The sequence below is a fragment of the Pangasianodon hypophthalmus genome, chromosome 17 (assembly GCF_027358585.1).
Source record: "Pangasianodon hypophthalmus isolate fPanHyp1 chromosome 17, fPanHyp1.pri, whole genome shotgun sequence".
Taxonomy (NCBI): domain Eukaryota; kingdom Metazoa; phylum Chordata; class Actinopteri; order Siluriformes; family Pangasiidae; genus Pangasianodon; species Pangasianodon hypophthalmus.
The window spans coordinates 2823600-2838174 of record NC_069726.1 but is presented as its reverse complement, the minus strand read 5'-3'; the positions used below and the strand labels follow the sequence as shown (position 1 = coordinate 2838174).

The 14575-nt window shown below is 36.3% G+C and overlaps 1 protein-coding gene across 1 annotated transcript; it reads left to right on the top strand.

Annotated features, from left to right (window-relative positions):
• Positions 1-7263: 7263 nt before the first annotated feature.
• LOC113544802 (histamine N-methyltransferase) lies at positions 7264-14389 on the top strand. Its single transcript, XM_053241522.1, has 7 exons — positions 7264-7380; positions 9132-9271; positions 10842-10894; positions 11528-11635; positions 12588-12718; positions 13401-13494; positions 13583-14389. Exons 2-7 carry the CDS (start codon positions 9147-9149, stop codon positions 13936-13938), a joined length of 867 nt encoding a protein of 288 aa, XP_053097497.1. The 5' UTR covers positions 7264-7380; positions 9132-9146; the 3' UTR covers positions 13939-14389.
• The last annotated feature ends 186 nt before the right edge of the window (positions 14390-14575 follow it).

Genomic DNA, 14575 nt, shown 5'->3' with positions numbered 1-14575 from the left:
GTTGTGATTGGACAAAACCAGTGAAATAAACATTTCTCTGTTTTAATATTCATGTCACTTTATTTAAAAATCTGAAGAAAAAAAACATTGATCATAATTGTTTTTTCTGAGTGTAGTGTCTTGCCTTAAGTAATACACATCAGCCATTAAAAAAAAAAAAGAAAAGAAAAGAAAAAAATTTAACGCAGTTCCTTATTTGAACACTTGGTGTGGCTGTCCGTCTTCTCCACTTTCCTTCATTTTGGACATGCTCATAAAACTACAGTTATGGGAGGAAATTTGCGGGGTGAATATTTCCCCCTCAACTTCCTCTTAACTGGTTTAAATTTTAAGAAAAAAAAAAAAATTCAGTACACATCCAGCAACATACCTGCACTAACTGTAAAGGAAATAAGGAGATGAGTCCTCTATCTTTACATCACGCATACACACTTTAAAAAATGCACAGTGCTCCCCTAGTTTCGACGTCTCAGTGCATGGAATCTGAGCATCCATTCAGCAGGAAATGTTGTCATGTATCTGGGCTTGCTTTAGCCGCTGGTTGCTCATTGAGCTACAAAGTGAGAAAGAACATGGACGCCTCCATGGTCATCTTTTGTTAGCAACAATCTAACCAGCAAACTGTGATGAGTGATGTATATTTAGCTCCTCAGTGTTATAGATTTAACAAGCGAACATGTCTGTATGTTGATTGATTGAAGGCAAACACTAGTATTCACAGTATAACTCATTTAAAAAGTGCTGCTTGGTGTACTGTTGATGCAGTAAGCAGCCATTTTGATTTCTTGTGTCATGTGCTGAACTCAGGGCTGAGGAGGCCATCCTGAGTTTCCGCGTAGGAAATTCCAAGTTGAGGGGGCGTTTTCTTAAGTTTTCCTCATCAGAGGTCAGAAATTCCGACAGAACAGTCATCCAACTCGGAATTCCAAGTCGGGAACTCGGGGAACATCCACCTTAACCAAGTTTTCATGTCACAACAATATGGTGGCACACAGTCAACAAATTTCCCTCTGCATCATTTTCTACTGGATAAAACTTGATTTTCCATGATATGTAGCTTTTGTGTTATGAAAAGTGTTTTAACAGCTTTAGATTTGTGACATAATTCCATTGATTTCTGCCCAATTTTACTAATACGATAAGACCATTGTGATGATTATTATGAGCAAAGATGAACAAGGCAGTTAGCTTATCTTATACATTGTTTCCCTAATTTTCTTTATACTGTATGTTTATCAAATTCAGAGACTAGCTAGATAGATCTGACCTTGCTCTGGGCATCCATGTTTTTCTAAGCCAAAGCACTGAAATGAGTTTAGATCAGAATCTGGGGAAATCAACAATAGATTAAAGCATCAGTTGAATGCAGCGCGACTCAACAGGCAGAAATGGGTGGAACTAAACAGGTTACTGAGAAAGGTGGTGCTGTGGTGACACCCATGCTAGTATTTCATTAAAAAAAAAAAAAAAAAAACTTTTCTGTTGGTATACGTTAAGTGGGGAGGTGGGGGGTAGAAGAAGTAAGACTTGCATTCCCAGTTGTAAAAATGCAACAACAAAACAAACTGTTGGACTTGACAGGTATGCTGGCTGAGTTGAGCCGAGTTCACATCTTAACAACCAAACAATGGATTATTCATGTAATGACCTGAAAAATGCATTGATGCATTCTGGATCATTATCTTCTTCAGTTCTTCCCATTTTTATCTCCTGAACTTTGTGTCCTTATAAGATTCTCTCTTCCTGAAGTTATAACGAAAAAATATGCAACAATATTTTTGAAAAGTTAAATACGTCAGTGCTCCTCTTTCCACTAAACTGCTTCACCAACCATTTCCTGCTAGTTTGCAAAGAGAAATTGAATCAAACACCATTGACAAGTTGTGTTTTGAAGCCTATAGTGATGTTCACATGATTCCATAATCACCTTCCTAAAGGGAATATCCATATTATCTCTTCAAATTTAGAGTGCTTTAAAGGCAAAGCAAATAATTGCATTCTTTAAATAGAGAGTGTTATAAAAGCAAATGGTCAGGGATTGTGTTTAGATCTAACTGATGAAACCTTTGTCTTGTGGAGCTTATTTCACAATCAATTGCAGTTGTTAATCTAATTATCAACGGTGCATGAGTAATTTTACTGTTCAGGGAAGGCGTATTACGCTTTGGGCTCTAGGTAAGTTTCATCTGTTTGTGTCTATTCACCTCCACCCTTTCCGAAGGCTTCAGCTTGCATAACGAGCACTGTGTAGGCGATGAAACTAGTAATGTGTTGTTCAGTACAAATACAAATAGAAATAGGAGGGGCACTATTCAGATTAAAAAAAAATAAAAAAAACTTGACAGAAACATTCACATGGTATTATGTTAAGATGAAAAGTATGCACCAGGATCCCATGAGCTGCAGGGGTTTTTTACGTTCATACTTTCATACTTCATACTCGTGTGAGCTTAAAGGACGCAAGTAGGAAGTTTGTGAGAAAAAAGACAATGTTTGTTAAAATGATACAAATAGGAGGTGCACTTTTCGTTGTATTTTATTATTTATTTTAATAATGTATTTATTTTTGTCTAAGTAATTTTACATTCATTGCACACATTTTCCATTTATTTATTTATTTATTTATTTATTTATTTTTAAAAGGGCCCCATCGTTATTAAAAGAAATCATCCGGGAAAAATCAAAATCACGTGCATTATAATGAAAGGTTGTTTAAAGGACCCCATTTTGACTCGCAGCAGCACTGTATTTTGTAGTAGATTCTGATAGCATGCGAAATTTCTAATCTTTCTAGAATATAACAAACCCAAAAAACAACCTAAAGTAAATCTGATAAAAAATTATAAGATGGCTATTATTGTCAAGGGTGGCAGGGTTCATATATAAAAAACTTCTAGACCTCCTCCCATTCACAGCCGGTGCTTGACCACACCCTCTTGACCACCCTAGTAATCACAGTGCAGCTGCACCATTTGTCATTTCTCATAATAATGTGACGCTGCTTTTTTTTTTTTTCTTGTAATAACGAGATGGGGATTTTTTTTCTTGCATGGCAGCATTACGCTTCTGTACATTTCATTTATGCAAAAAAGGGCTATGCAGCAAAAACTAATTATATATTCAGATTAAAATGTGGAGCAAATAAAGAAATTAGGATATACAAATACATATATGAAATGTACATTGACAAAATGCAGAAAATGAAATAAATGTCTGAATGAGAGCGATATGTTTAAATAAGCTGTTTTTCAAGTTTCAGTCCTTCCAACGGCACACTTAGTTTCATGTGTCTCACAGTCAAATAAGGATATCATATTAGCACAGGCTGATGTTATAAAACTTCCAAACGTAAGCGCCTTCAGGAAAGTAAAAACTGGATTAACAGGTAAAGAATGAAGCTTATATTTGTATGAACAGAAGTTGCCTACACAGTGCACATGAAAAAGTGTGCAGTAGGTCCAAAATATTTTACAGATTTTACATTGCAGTTAAATTAATGAGGAATAAAACACTTGAGGGTGTGCTGTTATAGGAAAATAATCAACGACGGGCTTGACATGAAGCGTGGTTACTGTTCCCACCTTGAAGTTGATTATTTTCCTATAACATCACAGCCCATGATCTATTCATTTTATACTACAGCATTGATTGTTTTTTTCATTTATTAATGAATGACACTTCCATACTTTTTTTATCCACTTGTTGTTACACAACACAGTGAAACGAGCAGCTATAAATAGTCACTCCCTCTCTTTTTGAAGTTAATAAGAAAAAAAAAATGCATGCAGCTTGTCATGTTGCAGAGAAACAGAGATGCGTTAAACTGCTCTGTCCATAAGGAGCCACATTTGAAATTTTATAATTTGACTTGGGCAAAATTATTTGAAAATCAATAAATCATGTTAAGACATGAATCAGTTTCAGTGAACTCACAGAAGAAAGAAATGAGAATTCATTTAGCATACCTTTTAAAATTACATTTAAAATATATTTCAATGTTACAAAATGTCTGTACAAATTTAAGTTTATACAAAAAATGCTTTTTAATTTTTTTTTTTTTTTTTATAAAAACAACACAGATGGCTGTAACCACACACACACACACACACACACACACACCCACACCCACTGAGAAACACAGACACATGCATAGGTTTAATTACCTGGTGTAACCGGGTTAACAGGTAAAGGTTTTGATTTGCATGGAAGCTGGTGATTGTGTAATGCAATCTGGCACGGAGGCTGTCTCCGTGTTTCTGTGCCTCTTTTTCTGTATCAGTCACTAGACCATGTATGGAATTTACCTCTGAACTGCTGGTTGATTGTTTGACTCTCTGCGAGGCTGAATAGCCTGGTGGTATGCGCCTCAGGGTGCTAAAGAACAGTTTACACTCAAGTCTCAATCATTGAACAGTGGATAACTTCAGTTTGATAAAACAGACTTAAAGTAAAAACTCTAATGATGCTCATGTTCAAGTCTTTTTAACAAACTTAGCACTACTTGACTCTATAGTATACAGTTATAGAAGAGAAATGATTTATAATTGCACTCTCTGGTGTCACACACCCTTTTGGATATGGTTCATGTTGTCTCAGGGAGTTTTTCATTGCCACCATCACCTCTGGCTTGCTCATTAGGGATAAATTCAAATTTTATGTCCGTATTCCTGTAAAGCTGCATTGTAACAGTTGATTCAATTGAATTGAATTAAGCCATTCTATGTGGTGATACAAAACCTGTGTTTTCTCTGTCCCTCTCTCTCTTTCATTCTTTCTTAGACTGCACAAAATGCCTCAGGGATACTGCCAGCATAGTCGCAGTACAAAGGACAGGACAAACAGCTTGCCTCCTGGAGCCACAGAAAGTCTGGTGGATTGATTCAGGCATGTTAGAAGGCTTGTTAACCCACTATAGCAGGTGGAGGATGTAGAGGTGGTGGCATTTGACACAGTGGCCTGGACAGACAAGCTGTACAGGAAAGATCAGAGCAGGCTATTCTTCCTAAAGAGAATAGCCTGTTTTTTTTTTTTGCTTGTTTGTTTGTTTTTTTTACCTTTTGCAGGTTTGCAGACATACTTATCTAGAGCCAAGTACAGAAAAGCTTTCGTTTATAATCTCCATTTTAAAAAATCAACCTGCTAGAACAAATATGTCAGGGTAGTGACAAGAGTACTATTAAGTCCAAAGAATTATCTCCTTGTGGTTAAATAAAGCACCAGAAGGATTAAGCATAGAATTTTTTTTTAAATTGGCATGTACTTGTTAGACATTGGCAAAGTGTACAGTTTGTTCTTTCCTTGGAATAGATCCAACACAGAATTTGTTTGTATTTAAATTAATGGTACTTAATGAATTATCAACTAAAAATGCCTTATCATTATCAAATGTAAATCTAGTTTTAAATGTTTAATTCTTTAAGAAAAATAATACATCAATAATAGTAACTAACAACCCAACAAATACGGAGTCTAAGCTTCACTGAAAGACAACAGTTTGAGAATTTATTTCATTAAGAATGAGAAATAACTTTTTGCATTAACCAGAGCATTGAAGCATTGAATGATCGGAACATTTTTACGATTAGATGAATGACAGCAGAAAAACCTTTCTCCTACTGGCTTTGCTTGACTGGTTTGGACAGTGTTGCTGGAGGATCAGCTGTCAGAACCATCAGCAGAAAACAGCATGATATCTACCGTCGCTCCAAAGTCAAAAATTACACAAACATGTTTCTGGTGATGATGGGAACTTATATTTCAACACACCCCTGTTAAAATTGCAGGTTTTTGTGATGATGTAAAAAAAAAAAAGCATGTAATACAGCACTCAATCTTTTTGTTCCCATATGCTGCCACCACCATGCTTCTTTGGGCGATAAGCTACTTTGTTTTTGCATCAAACATTATATTTTAGAATTATGGTCAGAAATATATAATATGTAATATGGTCAGACTATAACACATTTTGGCATAATTGATGCGGGCTTGGATGTTTTTTTTTTCTTCTTCATGAGAAAGGGGTTCCTTCTCTCCACCCTACCCCAGAGCTCGGACATGTGAAGAATACGAGAGATCGTTGTCATGTGCAGGCAGTGACCAGTACTTGCCAGATATTCCGGCAGCTTCTTTAACATTGCCATATCATTTATGTATTGCACTGCATTGCTGGCAAGAGTGTATATTTCGAATAGTAGTACTAGAGAGTGCATATCCAATCTATTAACTGACTAATGAGTGTGGATCACATTCCAGCTGACATGCTTTCATGTCTACTGTACTTCTGTTTCATCCTTTGTAAACACTCCTCGTGCATTCATATGTACAAAACTGTGGTGCAGGTACTGTTTAGTCCATATGTATTGTATAGAATTTTTTGCCGTATTTATGCCTTTTGAACAAACAGAGCTAAAATTTTACAATACTGTTCTCACTATGCAGGGACCAAGCAGGAACGAATGAGAAATACTATACTCATACTCGACCCCAAGTGTTTTGCATTCATATTTACATGTGTTTATTTGGATGACACAGTCACCCAAAGCGATTTACACTTACTTATTTCTTACTTAACATACATGAAGCTGGGTTCATGTTAAAACATCATATCCCTTCTTAATTTTCCTGATGCATGTGGTCATTTTGACAGTTGTCAACCATTATTATGGGAATTGCCAAACTAAAATTGCTATTTTAAGACCTTATTTCACCCAAATTTCCCTCAAAATCAAGTTTAGGGGTCGAGGTGACTGTGTGATGGGAATAGTTATGGTTTTCCTGTATGACGTAAATGCACTAACTAATACACAGAACTCTGAATGAGAACTATTTTTTTTTCCATTTTTAACAAAATGGAACGTTGAACATACTGAGGCTTCAACTCAGCTTCTGTATATCAGTTATAGATGGAGAAAATATAATGGGGATGTTCCAATCCTCATATTTTTCATATCTGAAATCCAATATCTGAGCTCTGGGTATCTGCTGATACTCGATGCTGATCTGATAGTTAACATTCATACAGTGCAAGATTACTGTCAGAGGGCATTCTCCTGAAATGGCATGAAAGTCAGCTGCAGCTTGTAGTGAAACAGAGCCAAGGGTCGGGCATCAAGGCTGCAGCTTTGAAAGGGCATTGTGGTAATAAACAATCATCCTGCTGTCTTTCTCAAACACAGAGACCGTAGACAGATTTTATGATGAGCCAAAGGTGGGCGTTAATGATATGTGGAATGTCTTGTCAAAAAACCAGTTCTGTAAATAAAAGTTGCTAAAGAATGAAAATGGGTGGAGCTGCAGCTTTAAAAGGATAGCGATGATCTGCAATGAACAAACCCCAGCAGTAGGTTGTGTGTCCACAGAAGAACAGGCAGAAAACAAGAAGTAAGTGCTTTGTCTTTACTTAACGTTGTGCATTATTTCAGACTGTAAATATCTGTGTGGTATTTCATGACAGATTAAGGAGATAAAAGGTCTGGTGTTGATTCCAAGTGTTGAATTTGCATTTGGTGGTTGTTCATGGGAACTCTCAATATGCAGTCTCAAGAGGTGTTGATGCAAGTGAAGGAGGCCCTCATTAGGCTGAAAAAACAAAACTGACCTATCAGAGCGATAGCAGAAACTTTAGGAGTGGCCAAATCAACAGTTTGGTACATTCTTAAAAAGAAGGAATGCACTGGCGAGCTCAGCAACATCAAAAGGCCTGGAAGACGAAGGAAAAAAACAAAAGAGGATGAATGCAGAATTCTTTCCTTGGTGAAGAAAAAAATCCCTTCACCTTTGTGAAGGTCTAGAAGGTCTACAATCAAGAGACACCTTCATGAATGTAAATACAGACAGTTTACCTCAATGTGCAAACCACTGGTAACATTCAAGAACAGAAAGGCCAGATTAGATTTTGCTAAAAAATAATAATTAAAAAAAACTCTTAAAAAAAGCCTGACCAGTTCTGATGCAAGATTACCTTGTAGCAGAATGATGGGAAGCGAAGACTATGGAGAAGGAAAGGAAAGGCTCATGATCCGAAGCATACCACATCATCTGTCAAACATGGAGGCAGTGTTATGGCATGGGCATGTATGGGTCACTGGTGTTTATTGATGATGTGACTGTTGATAGAAGTAGCAGGATGAATTCTGAAGTGTATAGAGCTATACTTTCTACTCAGATTCAGTCAAATGCTGCAAAACTGATAGAATAGTGCTTCAGATTACAGACGGATAATGACCCAAATCATACTGTCAAAGCAACCCAAGAGCTTCTTAAGGCAAAGCAATTAAATGTTCTTAAATATCCAATGACCTCAAACTAATAGAGCATGCTTTTCACTTACTGAAGACAAAACTGACAGCAGAAAAACCCACAAACAAGCAGCAACTGAAGGCAGCTGCAGGAAAGGCCTGGCAAAGCATCTCAAGGGAGGAAACTTAGTATTTGATGATGTCCATGGGTTCCAGATTTCAGGCAGCCACTGACTGCAAATCATTTGCATCCAAGTATTAGAAATCTTCCTCATATTTATGATTGTTAGTTTGTTCAATTACTTTTGAGCCTGTGAAAATGGAGGGACTGTGCAAAAAATGCTGTAATTCCTATACAGTTAATGCAATGCAATATTCTTTGTTAAACCCCTTGAATTAAATATACACTTCAATCAAATCAAAAATTGTGTCCCTGTCCAAACAATTATGGACCTGACTATATATACAGTATATATATGTAGTCAGGTCCATGTATGTTTGTGTATATATATATATATATATATATATATATATATATATATATATATATATATATATATATATATCGCCTGTCTGGGCCAATTCTCCAGACAGAGAAGTACGGTCTGAACAGCGGGTCCTTTTTTCTCCCAAAAAATGGACAACTCCATAAGTTCACAAATTTCATTTCCCCATTTTCTTAGGACAATCTGTTCCTTCTCACATTTGAACTGCTATATTCACAGTTAGTATGCTCGTAATCTTAATTTTCTCCATTTTAACCAACCAAGCCTGTGTTGCCAATAAAACAGCACATGTACTGTTTCCACAATGCTTCCTGGTTGACCTTCTTTCTCACCAATGCCACAATACTGTGCAATCCAAGGCGACAGTTGCAATGTTCCTGTGTTTCAGAAAAAAAAAATCAAAATGGAGAGTCTGGTGTTTGATTATCCCAAATACCTGCAGACCTTTGAGCTGCTGTTGGAGAATTCTGCTGAACACCAGTGCATGACAGATTTCATCCATACAAAGCTCTCCGGCATCCTGGCCAGGTATACACTCACTGCAATTGTACACACCCACACACACACACACACACACACACACACAATCATCTCTACATCTCCAAATACACACTGTAACACACTCCATTATGCACACCAATACATTATATACCATGCTATTATGCAAACTAGTACAAAACTCTATTATCTAGACTACTGTGCTCTATAACACTCCATTTTAGGAAATTAATACACCTTATAACATGCTATAATGCACTATAATGTACTCTATAACACTCTATTGCTTATAATAGTACACTATATAACATGCTATTGTGCACACAAGCGCACTCGATAACATTATATTATGCACACTAAAGCGATCTATAACACTACAGTGTCCCAAAAGTCTCCATACATAGGGGGAAATTAACACTTTTTAGCAGAACGACTTCCAAAATTTTTTGTACATAGAGTATATTAAAAAAGTTTTCAGATAGTCTTTAAGAATGCCTTTGACAAAAGAAGAACATAATTGAAATCATTCTCATGGCTGGATCAGGACGCTGTTGCAGGGTTGCGATGGACATGCAGTTACATGCACAACACCAGACATGTTAACACAAATTCAGCAGTAGCAAGAAAGACAACTCTGTGTGTGTCTACAAAGAAATGGTAATCGTGTAGAAGATATTTTGTCAATAAATTTACATTTGACTAAAAGGTGTTAATTACCCCTATTTATGGAGATTTTTGGGACACCCTGTATTATGAACACTAATACACTATATGACATGTTATAATGTACATGAAAGTGCTCTATCACGCTTTTATGAACACTAATACACTATATAACATGCTGTCATGCACACTAATGCAGTCTATGAAGCATTCTATCACATACAGTAATGCATTATAAAATGTTTTATATAAAGTTATTATGCACACTAATGTGCTCTATAATGAATACACTTTATAATGCGTTATTACAAACAGTAATGCACACTATAACACTATTATGAACACGAATACACTATACAATATGCTACTGTGCAAACTAATGCATGCTATAAAGCTCTCTTATGTATGCTAATGCACTCTATAGCACTATTTTGAACATTAATACATGCACTAATGAAAAGCTCTATAAAGCTCTATTATGCACACTAATGGGCTCTATAACACATCCAATTATGAACACTAATACACTATATTTATACACTTATACAGTATGTACTATAATACACTGTTAATACATTCTACAAAGCACAATATTATACACTATAATACACTAATACATAATATTATACATTATAATACACTATTAATGCATTCTACAAAGCACATTACTACATTAAGCTAAATTATGCATGTGATTTCACACACTTTTACTATCCTTAATACACTGTATATGAATTTTTATTACACATTTTAACTCTCTGTGACACATACTGTTATGAACACTAAAAGAACTCAATAAAATGCTCTACTAAAGAATAATATTCACTGTTGCATTAATACTTTATTATGTGTGATTATGAGCAGTGTGATTATTACGCATTTGTGTTATAATGCAAAATAACACACTCTTCACTTTCTCCCTTTCTGCCTTTTGCAGCATCGGAAAAGGAGAACCCACTCTGAACGTGATGGGAGTGGGAAGCGGATCAGGTATAACTATTTATCAGTCTGTGTTGTTATAAAAAAAAAAATTATAAACAGAAAATAGTGGCGGACCCACCCCACGTCCTTCAGTCTGAGTACCAGCTGCTACCCTCTGGCAGAAGATAGAGAGTGCCAAGGTGCAAAGTAAATCATTTTAAAAATTTGCTTGTGCCTGCTTCAATAGGATCTTAAATAGCAAGGTCTAGGGAACTGTGCAATTCTTTTAGACTGTGTAATTATACTGAGATGCGGGACTGTCTAACAATTACGGGACTGTGCAATAATTGCGGGACTGCAATAATGATGGGGTCGTGCATTAATTGCGGGATTATGTAACAATAATGGTGTTGTGCAATAATTGTGGAGTTGTGTAACAATAACAGGGCCGTGTAATCACCCCTGAGCTAAGCTATAGGGTGGCTTAGTAAGCTGGGTAGGCTGTGAACCACCGTTGGTTTAACAGTGATGTATGTATGTGAACGTATGATTGAATATGCAGTGTGTATAATTATGTATGTTGCTGCTGAATGCATTGAGTCCAAGAAAAATTTCCCTGAGGGCACAATACAGTATATCTTATCTTGTAATTCTATACGCGTATCTATATTATCCGTATTAAAAGCTGACATCTTTCTCCAGGTGAGATCGATCTAGAAATTCTCAAAGTGCTGCATGAAAAGCATCCAGGTGCCAAAGTGGAGAATGAGGTGGTGGAACCCAGCAACGACATGCTTAACAAATATAAGAGTAAGAATGGACACAAATTTGTTCTTTATTGTGCTTTACCTTCAAGATTTTTGTGCCAAATAGTGTGTCAGCTGTAGGTAGGGCCCTAACAAATTCATGGTCAAATCTGATTCATTTCACAGACCTAATTTATTTTAAAAGAGATTTTAAAAGAGAAAGGTTAGGTAGTCTGCATTTTGTAGGGTACACTGCAAAAAAAAAAGCCATCTTAGCAAGTGAAAATATATTCAATATAGTCAAAGTTAGTTTGTATTTGTTATAAACAAACATAAGATTATTAAACCTATTTCTAAACATTTGCACTAATTTCAAGCTTTAAATTTTCTTGTTCTATTGGCAGATCATTTTGCTTCATTCTAGAAATAAATGTTGAATAAAAATGAGCAAAATGATCTGCCAACCCACCAACAAAACTATTTCAAGCATAAAATGAGTAGAAATGGGGAAAAATTGGCCTTATAATCTTATATTTAGCTCATTGTAATCTTATAATGGGAAATCCTAGCTAAATTCGTCTATATTCAAAGTATTTCCACTTGCTAAGATGTCATTTTTACAGGGTAATAGTAGGATTGAAACGTTCTAACTAGGATGATCACTACTGGAACCGTCCCCTAGTGCTTTGCTTCATTCAAAGTATGAAACTGCATTAGCACAATGTTTTCTCAAGGTCCAGCCAGGAGCCTAGCTATAGTGTTTAGGGTATAGGGTTTAAAGCATATGATAGGTTTAATGTTTGTGTTAGGTTTAGAGTGTTGAGTGTAGTGTGTTAGGGTGTACGGTTTGGATTAAAAGTTAGTTTTGAGTGTAAGGTATACAGTAGACTTGGGTTGGGGTGATATTAAAGGATATTGCAATAATTTAGTAAAATGTATTAAAATGACTTTAGCCCCCAAGCCTTAAACTGTTTTAGTGTGTCAGAATGTACTGATGTAGGAACAATTTCTTCTAGCTTTAATATCGAAGACGCCAGGCCTTGATTACGCCACCTTCAGTTGGAACAAAATGACTGCAACGGAGTTCGAAAACGAATGGAAAAAGAGAACCTCTGAGAAGAAGATGCACTTCATTAACCTTATTCAGGTTCGTACATGCATGTCTGAGTATTCCTTAGTGTCCTTTTCTTTTAGTTCCTTATCAATTTTATGTTATATTAGGAGTCTGGTTCAAGAGAAGGATGTCTTTCTCTTCTTCTGTGTCAACTAGAAACATGCTAGCCAATCACATGGGTATAATATTTAATATTGTGTGTAATATTAGCCACATGAGAGTATGATTAGATTTCTGTTCAGGTCCATTTTTACAGTTTCCTGTGTAAAGTTTCAACCCTGTAATTGGTAGCGTACAAGTTTTCCACATGATATCACAGCTTTTTGGGGCTGGTGCTCCAAGAGGGCACAAGTGTCCGTCTCAGTGGAGGGGAAAGGATGTCTTTTCTTTCTTCTGTGTCGATCAGAATGGCGCTAGCTGATCATGATTGTTAGCTCACATGCATGGAACAGAGCAGTTACTATACACCTCCTACCACAGCATGAGCAGCAGTTTGAAAAGACGCCGCTGGCTTCACTTGTCCTAGACGATGCGTTTGTTATGGTCTTGACCAACTCTCTGGCAAAAAATAACTTTTTGGGCTCATCAGTAATTTTTAAATACGGAGATAAAAGATATAAATGATAGACTGAGGATTACAGTAGTTAACAATATGTCAACTGTTAAGCCGTGAACAGAAGAACATCAAGATTAACTTAATTTACTGTTTTCACAGATGCTGTACTATGTGGAGGATCCGGAGGCCACAGTTTGCTTCTACCGGAGTTTACTGCACAAAGACGGCAAAGTCCTCGTCATTCTGGTCGCAGGTAAGCATACACTGATTTACTTTAATCCGAGGCACAGAGTGGGGAATTACTGAGGGAGATCTTTGCTAACGCACGTCGTCACCTGCAGGGGAAAGTGCATGGGCCAAGCTATTGAAAGTCTACGGACATCAGCTGTGCAAGGACGGAATTAACCAGAACATTTCGACCAAAGAAGTCAAGCAGTTTCTAGAGTCCAAAAAAATCTCCTACCAAAACTACAAGTTCCAATCCCTATTGGACATCACCGAGTGTTTCATACCTGGAGATAAAAAAGGAGACAAGCTACTGGACCTCCTGACCGAGGTCATCGACTTCAGTAAGACCGCTCCTCCAGAGCTGAAGAATGGAGTGCTGGAGTTTCTTAAACATCCAGACAACAGCAAAGAAGTGGACGGCAGGATCCTGTTCGATTGTAGCACAGAGGCCTTGCTGATCGACGCGTAGATCCAGAACTTTCAGATACACCGAACAGAGAAGCACTTGTCAAACATCCGGTAAAATGATCAGGAATAAGAAATTGATTAATAGTTGTAGTTAATCATTTATATGTCAGACTGTCTAACCACCTTTATCTTCATATTCACTTGGAGGAGTTGGAATGAATGAATGAATGAATGAATGAATAGATACACTTCTGATTTTTCTCACAAGTCACTGCAGCATACCTCAGTGTTCAAACCCTGTACCGTTAATCCTCATTAATGCCCTTACCTGGATGTATTTTTCCCCTGTACTCCTTGCTGATGATACCAAGCATTAATAATCAAAAAGTGTCACATGATTTGGTCTAAATAAACTTTAATAAACTCCAATTATATTATAACTTCAAATGAAGTACAACATTGCAAGCGACATATTTGTGCTGTTTCTGTTAGAAATAAAGTGTGTAAAAATATGTCTGGTATCAACTTCTTCAATCAACTTCTACCTTATTATATATATATATATATATATATATATATATATATATATATATATATATATATATACATATATATATATATATATATATACATATACATACATATCTATCTATCTATCTCTCTCTCTCTCTCTCTCTCTCTCTATATATATATATATA